Raw genomic sequence first — 13,283 nt, forward strand, 5'->3', positions numbered from 1 at the left:
AATAGCAGTAAACATTAGCTTCACTCAATGTTACTAAGGAAATGTACAGTTGTTTATTAGGTCAATACAAGCACTCTTTTAGATCATGTTTCAACTCTGGTGTTTTTGATTTGGAATTTTTATAAATTTACTTTTGCAAATGGGTGGAAAAGGCAAGAAGAAACGTAATAGCAAAGATTCCTCATCCAGTAATAATGGTAATGGCGAGGAGGGGGAGAAGAAAAAAGATGGTAAGAAGAAGAGCAGCGGCAGCAAGTCGCTGGGTTGCGACATCTTCAACGATGTAGCCATGGAAAATGCCTACTATGTGTGTCACAATGTGCAGGTAAATATGTATATGTAAATATACGAGTCTGTTAATGAGTTGAAACAGAATATTACTTTAGTGTAGTACATTATCGTAGACGGTTAACGCGAGGAAATGGGGATATACTATATGTTTATTTTAGAAAAATTTTCGATTCTTGTTTTTGGGAGGGAAATCACGTGATGGATTAAATAGCGCTTAGATACTGTATACGATTACCCCCCTTGTCAAATACCGCTAAAAATGGGTTTACGTGTTCGTGTTTTGTAATCCAAAGGAGCTTCTGCATCTAACGTGACTTATAACAAGAAGAAACCAAATAACAGCCGAAGCCGTGGACGTTCAATAATAATTGTACCTACTTCCCAGACAATCAGAAACCATATTTTTATACTCTTACAACATGTTGCTACAGAGCATAATAGTTTTGTTCACCTAACGGTTGTATGTATCACCTAAAACTAGGCGAGATAGATAAAGGGTTGATGAGAAATGTTGAAATCCGGTTGACTGTCTATCTGTCCACCCATCCGTGTAAGCTGTAACTTGAGTGAAAATTTAAATATCTTGATAAATCTTAGTATGCGCGTTTCTTAGCAAAAATACAATTTAGGATCGGACTACAGGCACGCCTACAAAAACTTTATTAACCTAAAACATATAAATATAAGTAAGCACTAAATTGAGATTGAGAGCTGTAATTTGACACAGGGGATCACAATAGCAAAGGGGCACCTGTAAGCAAAAAAGTTTTGAAAAAGTGGGCGTGGCCCTGCCCTTTAATAAGTTTAATCTACATACATATCTCCTACACCGCTAAAGCTACAACAACCAAATTTGGTAGCATGAATATTACAAAAACTCTTTCAGGGTGACAATGGATGAAATCAAAAGATAACCCCGCTCCCTCGCAATATAACAGTTTTGTTCAAAGTTACTCAAAGGGCAACAAATCAATAACTAAATACGCCAGAGACATTAACTTTTACCTCCGAGATGGTATGAGAGGGGTTTATGGGAGCCGGGGCGAAAATTTAAAGATGGGCGTGGCACCTCTCACTTTTTGGTGAAATCTCATATCGCAGGACCTGTCTAAACGATTTGAACGAAATTAATTTAATAAGTGGTATTATTCTCATATTAATAAGTCGTGTGAAAAACGACGAAATCGGACTACAACCACACCTCCTTCACATATAGCACAATTTTAAATTCCTCTTAATTCTTCCAATTTCCAGTACACAAACCGTGAGGTATTTAATATAACGGAATACAATTTTGCACGAAGTTTGCCTTCAGAGTATGCCACCTTGTGACCAAAAATTTTCCAAATCCCACAAAAATCGTTCAAGCCCTCAGGTACCGAATATGTGGACCCCAGTATCTACAGCTAACTTTTGACCGAAAATATCGGCCAATTGGAAATCAGAGATAATATTTTTCAGATAAAAGTATCTCTGTCTATCAAACATGAGTTGAATTGAGTCAATACTTCCCTGAGCGCCCTTATATGTACCTAATATAAAGATGTCCGCAAGACTTTATATCGCAAATATCTACAAATATATGAGTTATCTTAATAATTGAGCGAGGGTGTTTTCGAATAATGGTGTATCTTTGTGCCTAAAATAGCTAAAACTTGAGCTAGTCTCCATATAACTATTACCAGGATTTTCGAACATCCGACTGACTTTACTCCATATAGTTGGTGATTGTATGTGACGTGCCTTAAAGAAACCTAGGGAACATTGTTTTACTATGTGGCATGATAATAGTCAATAGATAAAATCGGGTCGGTACCACCACAACTCCCATAAACTACGTGTAATGATGTTCGTTTTTTTAACAAACCTTATGGCGAATATGTTGGACAGTGTATGAGTTATATGTATATACATATGTATGTATATCGTCACCTGAAATGCAAAATAACGTTTTTTTTGCTTTTATTTTAGGACTTACTCAAAACACGTGGCTTTGCTTGGCCCGATGGACAAAAGAAGAAGAAAAAGGGGAAACGTTAAATACTTATTTATCGTATTTTTAGTGAATCCAAGTTAAACGTTCTAAAAATATACATATGTATTTATTTTATTTTGAAAATGTATTAATTTAAGCTCATAAGCCACAAGTTTGAGTGCTACATATAATTTAACGGCGAACATACATATATACAAACTTATGTACATACATACATACATCTATCCAAAAGCGTTGTTGTTGTACCTATAATGTCTACAAATTTAAGCACCGACAGCCGTTTGCTGTCTGCCGACGCAAAATGCTCCCACACCGCCCACTCAAAGCCAAAAAAATCACAAAACAAAAATCAAATGAAATTCTATTTTTATGTCAGAAAAGTCATCAATACGTTCATTTAGTTTTGATATCGAAATTTTTATAAACAAAATTCAAAAGCACTGTTCTAGAAGAATTTCCTTGCCACAAACAAAGCAATATTAACATTTCCAACAACGCTAGAGACGCTGAGAACTTTTCCATAATCAATTGGCCGAAAGCATTTTAGCCACCACGATTGGCGCCAGTGACGAGTAAAGCCGAAGCAGCACAACGTTCACTTTCGTTCAAAACAACTGCCAAACGTAAACAAAACTTAAACTTTTCACATCTCGTGTGCTCGTAGCTGCTCAAGCGCATGCGCACAGAGATTCGTCTACGCTACGATATAAACGCATTGCAGCAACTTCGTGTATGCCAAAACCACTACAATCACAAATATTCGGCAAATTAGAAAAATAGCAAGAAAGCGCGAAGGCATAAATTCGAGTGTGGCAGCAGGAAAAGCTAACAGTTTGCCGGCGCGTTTGAAAGCGAGCATTTGTATGCAATTCAATTTCAAAAGTCAAAGAACCAAGTGACCAATATAACTACAAACATACATACATATTTCATAATAGCCGGAGAAAGTGCCGAGTGCAATACGAATAATATAAAATAGAAAAGCATTGCATTGCATTTATTTTTAGTGCATTCAAGTGAGCATTTGAAAAATCAAGCGAGAATATGGTTAAGGCACCAGCGATCGGCATTGACTTGGGCACCACCTACTCCTGCGTGGGCGTTTGGCAAAACAACAAAGTCGAAATAATCGCCAACGATCAGGGCAATCGCACCACACCCAGTTATGTTGCGTTCAACGATACGGAACGTTTGATCGGCGATGCGGCCAAGAATCAGGTGGGTACCAACACACACACCCCCATGCGAACATTCAATATTGTAGAAAATAGAGTGCAAAATCAAAACTTTACCAAGAATATGATTTCATTCGTGAAAATGCTGAATAACGACAAATATCATTAGGCAAACACATTTTCAAAGGATTTCGTTTTAATTGCATTGAAAAATTAAGAACACTTTTGTTTTAGTTATGAGAGGACAATTGAAAGTCATTGAAGAATTTGTGTGGGTAGAGAGGGTGCAAAGTGCTTTCTTATGAGAGGGAGCCATTAGAATTGAGTGCATAAGTTTTGTAGTTCAACCTAGCCTTTAAAAAGGCACTTTTATAAACTTCAGAGCTGGCGGACAATAAATTCGTAGAATATAGTTTAGTATATGTAGGTTTTGCTGAGATCTTGGTACATAGTACTACTGCGCAAAAAATAAGAGGACTTTATTCACAATTTTAAAATTCTTAATTTATGCTTCAAAATCTGTGCTATCCCCCTCACAGTTATCTCCCTAAACTCAAATACATTTGTGCTAACGTTTTTCGGAATCCTCGAAACAGTTGTTAAAGTCAATTTTCGGAATAGCCTTCAATGCGCGTAGCGATTTACGTTGAATGTCTTCAATTGAATCAAAACGGTTTCCACGGAGCGGTCGTTTGAGTTTGCTGAATAGCCAGAGCTCACACGGAGCTAAATTGGGCGAATACGGTGATAACGGCACGATATTAGTTGAAGATTTGGCGCAAAACTCACGAAGAATCAATGCGGTATGCCACGTTGCATTATCATGGTGCAAAACCTAAGAGTTGACGGCCCATAACTCCAGCCTCATTTTACGAATAGCTTCGCCCAAACGACGCATAGTATTCCTTGTTGACAGTTTGGTCAGTCGGAAGGAATTCGGAGTGCACCACACCTCGATAATCGAAGAAAATTGTCAACATAAACTTGATTTTTGACCTGCTTTGACGTGATTTTTACGGCTTCTGCTCATCTTTAGCACAATATTTGACCGTTTGAATGTCTGTTTCCGGGTCGTAAGCATAGATCCAAGACTCAACGCCAGTAATTACTTGTTTCGTGACAACCTGGTAGTAGGGAAGTATTGTTTCACGGACGTTACGTGACGCTGTTTTTGGAAAAAGTTTAGAAATTTTGGAACCAATCGTGCTTTTACTTTTCATAGATCTTTCATAAGATCTTTCAAAATGGTTTTCAATGATTCTTCCGATATTGCAACGATGTTAGTAAGATCTCTGATTGTTAAACCTCGATTCTCAAGCACCAATTCTTTTATTTTTATTGACATGTTGATCATCAGTTGTTGTTGAAGGCCAGGTACCAAAAATTATGATCCATTCGACTTTGAGTAAACAAAAATTAGTCCAGGTAACTTTACAGCCACTTTAAATTCAATTATTTTTTTTCTTTTTTCTCTATACTTGTCTTTTATCTACTAAAATTTAAAGACTTCGACAGTGCCACCATAATAAAATTTGACCTTGAAGAAAAGGATTACGCAACAGGTAGCAGCCCTCCGTAAATATTGTACTACCCTTCCCTTTATTTGAAATGCGCTTTAACTTTACGGTTAATCCGTCAATTAACATAGACTTAACTCCATTAACTCGTTAAGGCGATTTAATACCTTGACATAATTCTACAGACCTGCCAAGTATCGGTCAGCAATATGTGATATAATAAATTTATGGTGCAAAACAGTTGATATTCCTTATTTTTGGTAAACCATTTTCTTTATGATCTACTGTCTTCTTCCTTTTATTTGGGGTGTTTTTTACGTGGTGGGTCTCAAACCCAGCGCCCAATCCTTGGGAGAGAAGTTTCGCTTTCTCATTTAAGTTCGCCTGCAAACGGACATTTTTTAGCTACCCAGAGTATACTTGGCCTAAGACGGGAAGTCGTAAGCTACTTGAGTCATATGTAAAATAATGGCTTCTGACCTTTCTCAAGTGAATGGCGCTCAGCGAACTTTCCTCTCTTGCGTGAACTTCTACACATGACTCCATCGCTGATAAAGAAAAAGCTAAAGAAGAGCGAAATATTCTGAGCGTTGAATTTGATGTTTTGGGAGGAGCTGATCTATAGGGCGTTTATAAGAGGAATCTTTTTTTTACGTACGCGAGCCTATTCGATGCTGTCTAGGAACATATGCTTAGCCAATCTACTCCCGGAGTTAATAAGCCAATATACAAGTATAGTGTAATTTAATTCGTAACTGTTCGGTTAACAGGTGTGTTTGACTAAAAAAGAGTAGTAACTAGTTAATCTACAGATCCTGCGAAAATATGGATAACTCATGTTTCAAAGGGGGCGGACTAAAGAAAATGACAGGGAGATTGCATGAAATTTTTAGGAGCTCTCTACCATTTTTTCGTTCGTATTTTTGAGCAGAGTCTAGTTCATGTGGCCATAATAAAGTAATAATGATTCCATAAGCGACAAAAACCGTTATTGCCACATTTTCGTCGAATAAAATCTGTTGATAGAATAAGAAATTACGATAATTTCGTCCCGTTACTTTTTTGGAGCGCGATTGACGACAGAACACATTGATACGGGACATCATGAACGAAATGACGGAAAGGCTCTGTTTACAATTATTATCAAAATTTGACAGTTCGTTTTGTTTAAGACGTCGAGTGTCACCACCTTGTCTACCATCATTCTTGATTCTTAAATGTTTTCAAAAACATTCGATTTAATTCACATTCTAATTCATGCCTTCATATTCTAATTCTGTGTCTTCTCTAAACATGAGATATCTGCAGGCTCGACTTGATGTAAACCGAACGACTTATGTAAACCAATCAGCTTACATATTCGATTCTACAAGCAGCAATTTAAACCAACCAAAAAAGTAAAATTTTTACAGTTACAAAATTGAAGAATTCGCCATGAGTTTACTAGAACATATGCTTATAAGGGCAGTATCTTTCACAATTCATTTTCCTTAGTTTTTACTATCGAATGATCACAATTTATCCAAAAAAAAATATTTATGCTGAATGTTAGTGATCTACAACTGTTTAACAAGCTCTACAAGCAAACATAAATGCGTGGATTTTGACAAAGAATACATTTGGCGGTTGTCTTTGTTGCACTTTGCCAGCCAAAATCGCATGTTAATTGCTAATTTGTAAATTTTTATTGGTTTTCACACCAAATGTGTAATTTATGATTTCATAAATAAGTACGAATGCAAACTGCCAAAAAACAAAAACAGCAAAATCAAAAAAAAAAAAAAAAAAAATACACAAACAAAGCGTTAGAATAATATCGCGCTTTGACAAGCTGTCACTATAAATTTTTCAGTTGACATTTCATCAAAGCACAACCAAAAATGCAATTTGTGCAACGATGTTTTTCTTGACCCTACACTTTACGGGCAAAACATAGTGCTGGGAATTGCTACGTGCACCCGCCTGACGATCGCTTGTATTCTCATTGGAATTCTTCAAATTATGGCACACACACTTGTCATCGCCCAGACGCGCTCTAAGCCAAATTCGATGAACCGCCATGTCAGACAGCATATTTACCACATTTGTGCGAACAGACACGCATACCTACATACATACATATGGCTGTACGTATGTAGGTGAAAAGGTGTAGTAAGTTTGTACATACCGGCTCGTACATACATTTATGTCGGATTAGGTGCCGTCACTCATTATTTTTACAATAGCCAAATACCCGTAATGATCGCCGGCGACAAGCACCCAGTCGCTCGGAATGCCTTTATATGGATCTGACTGGTCCACTACTCTCCGACATTTACTACCATTTCGATACATGACATGAGTCGTCGACACCTGTTCAACGGCCATAAATATGAAAGCATTCGTCATGCATTTAGAAAATACGTAATACACAATGTTTATATGTATGTACTATGTGATATGTGGTTATGTAAATATGTACATATATAAATTTTCCTTTTTTACCCCAATTACAAATGTTGACCAAGGCAGAGCAATGTTGTGGGAATGGTGTGAATTTTGGGCGTTCGTGTGGGTGTTCGCGTCTTTTGGCATCATTAAGTTATATATACATACATATGTATGCTATATGTACAAACACTTATGTTTGTACATACATACATACATATATTTTAATAAGTCACATCGCGTGGAACATTCTGGTTTAGCGGCACAGTGTAGAGGACGTGTGTTTCCATCCAATTTGTTTTGTTTCAAAAAAAGCTTTCATTGCAATGAATCAATGTTTGTATGTTTATTTTCTAAAATTGTTTATGATTGTTGGCTATTTTTAGCAATGGAAAGGAAATTAAATAATATAAATTTTTCGTTATATTGCTAGGGAGTAAGTTGCAAACAGCTGAATTAAATATTTAAGACAGATATGTATAACAAATATTTTAAGCTTGAAGGAAAAACACACTTTCCACCTTTCATTTTTTCGATGAAAGTTTCATACCCATATATCCATATGGTCATAACCGATATGTCCAACCTATTATCATGTTACCTTTCGTGGATCCACTTTAGATCAATCGCAGTTTAAGGTTATCCAAAATCTTTCTGTATTTCCCTTTCCAGTGAGTCCAGTGTGCTATTCTTCTTTAGTGATCATATGATCTATACAGTATTTAGCGACCACCTTTCAAATGGACATCTGGCCAGAGGTCAGATAACACTCATTATGCTATTGTTTGTTAACACCAAATGTTAAATCAATTTTATTCGTTCTTTTTATTAATCTTCTTCTTCTTTATTAGCGTAGACACCGCTTACGCGGTTATAGTCGAGTTTACATCAGCGTGCCAGTCGTTCTTTCTTTTCGCTGTTTGGCGCCAATTGGAGATTCCAAGTGTAACCAGGTCTTTTCCAAAGGAGAGGAGGTCTTCCATTTCCTTTGCTTCCCTCGGCGGGTACTGCGTCGAATACTCTCAGAGCTGGAGTGCTTCCGTCCATTCGGACAACATGACCTAGTCGTATAACTCATACAGCTCATCGTTTCATCGAATGCGATATTCGCCGTGGCCAACGCGCAAAGGACCATAAATCTTTCGCTGAACCTTTCTCTTGAAAACTCGCAACGTCAACTCATCAGTTTTTGCCATCGTCCAACCCTCTGCACCATATAGCAGGACAGGAATAATGAGTGACTTAAAGAGTTTGGTTTTTATTCGTCGAGAGAGGACTTTACTTCTCAATTGCCTACTCAGTTCGAAGTAACACCTGTTGGCAAGAGTTATCCTGCGTTGGATTTCCAGGCTGACATTGTTGGTGTTGTTTACTCTGGTTCCAAGATAGACGAAATTATCTACAACTTCAAAATTATGACTGTCAACAGTGATGTAAGAACCAAGTCACAAGAGCAACGGTTATTTGTTTGATGACAGGAGATATTTCGTCTTGCCCTCGTTCACCACCAAACCCATTTGCTTCGCTGCCTTATCCATTCTGGAGAAAGCAGAACTAACGACGCGGTTGTTATGGTCAATAATATCGATGTTATCGGTGTACGCCAGCAATTTTACACTATTGTAGAAGATTGTATGTACTTTCTCTATTCAGATTTGCAGCTCGAACTATTTCACCCAGAAGTAGACTGAAGTCACAAGATAGGGAGTTGTCTTGTCTGAAATCTCAAACCTCCGAACGGCTCGGAGGAGGACCTCTCCGGGCCTTACGGACCTTTTGGCATTGCTCAACGTCAGTTTGCACAGTGGTTTTGCGGAGATACCAAATTCAGACAAAGCGGCATAAAAGCAACTGCTTTTCGTCATGTCAAAAGCAACTTTGAAATCGACGAAGAGGTGGTTTTTTACAAGATTTGGCGCATGATGAATATCTGGACAGTTGTAGATTTTCCAGGCCTGAAGCCACACCGATAAGGTACAATCAGTTTGTTGTTGGTGGGCTTTAATTTTTCACTTAGTACGTTCGATAGAACCTTATAAGCGATGTTTAGGAGACTTATCCCACGGTAGTTAGCGCAAATCCTTTTTGTGGATTGAGCAGAGTACATTTAAATTCCAATCGTCCGGCATGCTTTCCTCCGACCATATTCTACAAAGGGGCTGATGCACGCACCTTATCAGTTTCTCACCGCTTTATTCGAATAGCGCGAAATGGCAATCCATCAGCCCACACCGCTTTGTTGTTCGTCAGACGGGTAATTGCTATACGAACTTCTTCATGGTCAGGCAATGGGACGTCTACTCCATCATCACCGTTTGGAGTCGACCATCTCAAGGTGTTATGCTTTCACTATCATTCAGCATGCTGGAGAAGTGTTTCCTTCATAATTCCAGTATGCTCTGGGCATCAATCACTAGATCACCTCTAAAATAGAAAATCTTAGTACATTTAAATAGCAATATTGCCACGAAGCGATAAATTAACCCATTTTGCCACTTTGCCACTGTTATATTAAATGCATTCCCTTAATGTAACAGTTATTTGTTTAATTTTGTTCCTAAGTACAAGTTCTTGTTTAAACCAGCTTTGTAGGTCGTTTAGTCTACTTTAAATGTATTTGACTATAAACAACTAATATCTCTTTATTCTTACTTACTTATTTCCCGATTTAGGTCGCCATGAACGCCAAAAACACAGTATTTGATGCCAAGCGTCTGATAGGTCGCCGCTTTGACGATACAAAAATACAGGAGGACATGAAGCATTGGCCTTTCAAAGTGGTCAACGACTGTGGCAAACCTAAAATCGAAATCGAGTTCAAAGGCGAAGTAAAACGTTTCGCGCCCGAAGAAGTAAGCTCGATGGTTTTGACTAAGATGCGTGAAATCGCCGAGGTCTATCTGGGTGGCAAGGTTACCGATGCCGTTATTACAGTGCCCGCCTACTTTAATGATAGTCAACGTCAGGCCACCAAAGATGCCGGTTCGATTGCTGGTCTCAACGTGTTGCGCATCATTAACGAGCCCACAGCCGCTGCTTTAGCTTATGGTTTAGATAAGAATTTAAAGGGTGAAAAGAATGTGCTCATCTTTGATTTGGGCGGTGGTACTTTCGATGTCTCCATATTGTCCATCGATGAGGGCTCACTCTTTGAGGTCAAATCGACGGCTGGTGATACACATTTAGGCGGTGAAGATTTCGATAATCGACTTGTCAACCACTTCGTTGAGGAATTCAAACGCAAGCACAAACGTGATTTGTCCTCCAATGTGCGCGCTTTGCGACGTCTGCGTACCGCCTGTGAGCGCGCCAAGCGTACGCTGTCCAGCAGCACAGAGGCTTCCATTGAAATCGATGCTTTGCATGAGGGTATTGATTTCTATTCGAAAATCAGTCGCGCACGTTTCGAAGAGCTGAACATGGACTTGTTCCGTTCGACACTGCAGCCAGTTGAGCGTGCGCTGAACGACGCTAAAATGGACAAGGCCGCCATTCACGATGTAGTGTTGGTGGGCGGTTCTACACGCATTCCGAAAATACAAAAGATGCTGCAAGACTTCTTTGGCGGCAAACAGCTGAACTTGTCCATCAATCCCGACGAGGCTGTGGCATACGGCGCCGCAGTACAAGCTGCCATTCTGACTGGTGTGGGTAGTTCCCAAATCCAGGATGTGTTACTGGTTGACGTAACGCCGCTTTCATTGGGTATTGAGACTGCCGGTGGTGTGATGACTAAATTAATTGAACGCAATGCTCGCATTCCATGCAAACAACAACAAACCTTTACTACATACAGCGATAACCAGAATGCGGTCACAATTCAGGTGTACGAAGGTGAACGCGCCATGACTAAGGACAACAATCTTTTGGGTACATTCAATTTGACTGGCATACCGCCAGCACCCCGTGGTGTGCCCAAAATTGAGGTCACCTTTGACCTTAATGCCGATGGTATATTGCACGTATCAGCTAAGGACAATAGCACCGGTAAATCGGAGAAGATTACCATTACTAATGATAAAGGACGTCTGTCCAAGGCGGAAATCGATCGTATGTTGTCGGATGCTGAGCGTTATAAGGATGAGGATGAGAAACAGAAGCAGCGCATTCAGTCTAGGAATGCTTTGGAAAGCTACATCTTTAGCTGCAAGCAGGTAAATGAAATATTAACCTAATAGCTTTATTAGAATGAGATAACTCGTACTGTAACCTATGTACTTGTATATTAAAACTTAAAGAGTCATCAATGGGTTAATTTTCATCCGTCATCATCAAATTTAATGGAGTTATCTGATCTTGAGGCAAAATTTTAGAAAAAACCCTGAAGGATCGGAATGCCTAATGATTATCCTTATACCCTGAACAGTGTGTATACGTTTTTTCACAAGAAGAAGCCCCTCCGTTTTTGAAATATCGATCTGACATTCAGGAATCGCTAATATCGAACCAGTATAATATACAGTTGTGATAAAAACTGAACGATCAAAATTAGATCCTTCGATGCCAGCAAAGTTAACGCTTTGTTTTGGTTTTAATATCTTCAATATCTTCTTGTTTTAATATCACAGATATAGCTATTATTTACCAAAAAGGTTAGGTTAGCTAAGATTAAGAAGTCGATCCTAACAGGTATCTTACTTGGACTGTTAAGAACGCTGGTCCGTTGTGTTGCCTAAAACCCCTACATAATAGATCATATCACGCTTAGAAATCCACAAAGCTTTTGAACCTATCAAAAAATTGTTGAGACGGCTAATGTTAGTTCTGGCTTTGTCTACTGGTTCACAGAAGGTAGCACTGCCAAGATGTTACATCCACAGCCTTGCAAAGGCCGGAGAGAATATACAACTTTGACAACTTGATCAAGATTTTGAGCCCCTATGTGAATACCTCTTGGACAATGTCCTGTAAGAGCACCTACTATTGTGTCAAGCTGAACTTTGCTAAGGGCAAGTAGTTCAGAAAAATTCCTGTGATCTACTCCAGCACGGGAGCAGATCGTTGACCAGCATCTGGTAAGTGCACGCAAGGTCTATTGGTCCAGTGCTAGAACGCAAGTCACCGTACATTTAACACGACCTTAGTACGAGTAGCAGCCATTTCTGCTTGAAAGACACTACGGTGGTTCTTTAGCTAAGATTGATGGAAGACACCTTACTGAAAATTAACCTTCCCTTGTAACTCCCACCCAATAAAGCACTCGATCTAAAATGGGTTTATTTTCTTTGCAGGCCATTGAGGATGCTCCCGCTGGACGTCTGACAGACGCTGATAAGTCCACGGTACGCGATAAATGCACCTCAGAGATGTCCTGGCTGGATGCCAATACGCTCGCTGAAAAGGACGAGTTCGACGATCACCTGAAGGAGTGTCAACGAGTTTGCGGCCCTGTAATGGCGAAGATGCATGGCAGCGCTGGTAGTGGTGATGCCGGTGCGGCTAAGGGAGCACAGAGTGGACGTGCTGGCGGACCGACTGTCGAGGAAGTCGATTAATTTAGCAATCATTTAGAAATATTCTCATACTAAATTTCTCATATACTTTCAATTTCACTTTCAATTTGAATTATTTATTCGTACATTTTCTAAAACGGACAATTATAAACATACATATGTATATAAATAGATTTTTCGTTACTGTATTGACGGATTATGTAAGTATGATATAAGCGGAGTTTGTTTTGTTGTTTCCTTTACTTCTTATACGCCGAGTTTACTTGCCGCTTAAGCAGCTTATAAACAGTGCATATTTAGATTCGAATTAGAATTAGAATTATATTGAAACTTTTTATTTCCTCGTGGAATTATAATGACGTACTGCGGCAGCTACAAGTTCAATCGACGATTACAAATATACCACACAGCCGCAAATAAATAA

The 13,283-nt window shown here is 38.9% G+C and overlaps 2 protein-coding genes across 2 annotated transcripts; both read left to right on the forward strand.

Moving 5' to 3' along the window:
- Positions 1-9: 9 nt before the first annotated feature.
- LOC120782197 (small lysine-rich protein 1) lies at positions 10-2,526 on the forward strand. The gene is made up of 2 exons (XM_040114346.1): positions 10-325; positions 2,263-2,526. Exons 1-2 carry the CDS (start codon positions 140-142, stop codon positions 2,329-2,331), a joined length of 255 nt encoding a protein of 84 aa, XP_039970280.1. The 5' UTR covers positions 10-139; the 3' UTR covers positions 2,332-2,526.
- Positions 2,527-2,661: 135 nt separating this feature from the next.
- On the forward strand, positions 2,662-13,022 carry LOC120782170 (heat shock 70 kDa protein cognate 2). Its single transcript, XM_040114310.1, has 3 exons — positions 2,662-3,505; positions 10,079-11,560; positions 12,638-13,022. The coding sequence occupies exons 1-3, from the start codon at positions 3,332-3,334 to the stop codon at positions 12,899-12,901; spliced, it is 1,920 nt and encodes a 639-aa protein (XP_039970244.1). The 5' UTR covers positions 2,662-3,331; the 3' UTR covers positions 12,902-13,022.
- Positions 13,023-13,283: the final 261 nt, after the last annotated feature.

This window comes from Bactrocera tryoni, chromosome 1, assembly GCF_016617805.1.
Source record: "Bactrocera tryoni isolate S06 chromosome 1, CSIRO_BtryS06_freeze2, whole genome shotgun sequence".
Taxonomy (NCBI): domain Eukaryota; kingdom Metazoa; phylum Arthropoda; class Insecta; order Diptera; family Tephritidae; genus Bactrocera; species Bactrocera tryoni.

Excerpts from the sequence above, each read along its gene's own strand:
- LOC120782197 (XM_040114346.1), top strand. The coding sequence starts at position 140 with ATGGGTGGAAAAGGCAAGAAGAAACGTAATAGCAAAGATTCCTCATCC. Across the intron at positions 326-2,262 it reads ATGTGTGTCACAATGTGCAG|GACTTACTCAAAACACGTGG; the intron begins GTAAATATGTAT and ends CTTTTATTTTAG.
- LOC120782170 (XM_040114310.1), top strand. The coding sequence starts at position 3,332 with ATGGTTAAGGCACCAGCGATCGGCATTGACTTGGGCACCACCTACTCC. Across the intron at positions 3,506-10,078 it reads GCGATGCGGCCAAGAATCAG|GTCGCCATGAACGCCAAAAA; the intron begins GTGGGTACCAAC and ends TTCCCGATTTAG. Across the intron at positions 11,561-12,637 it reads ACATCTTTAGCTGCAAGCAG|GCCATTGAGGATGCTCCCGC; the intron begins GTAAATGAAATA and ends TTTTCTTTGCAG.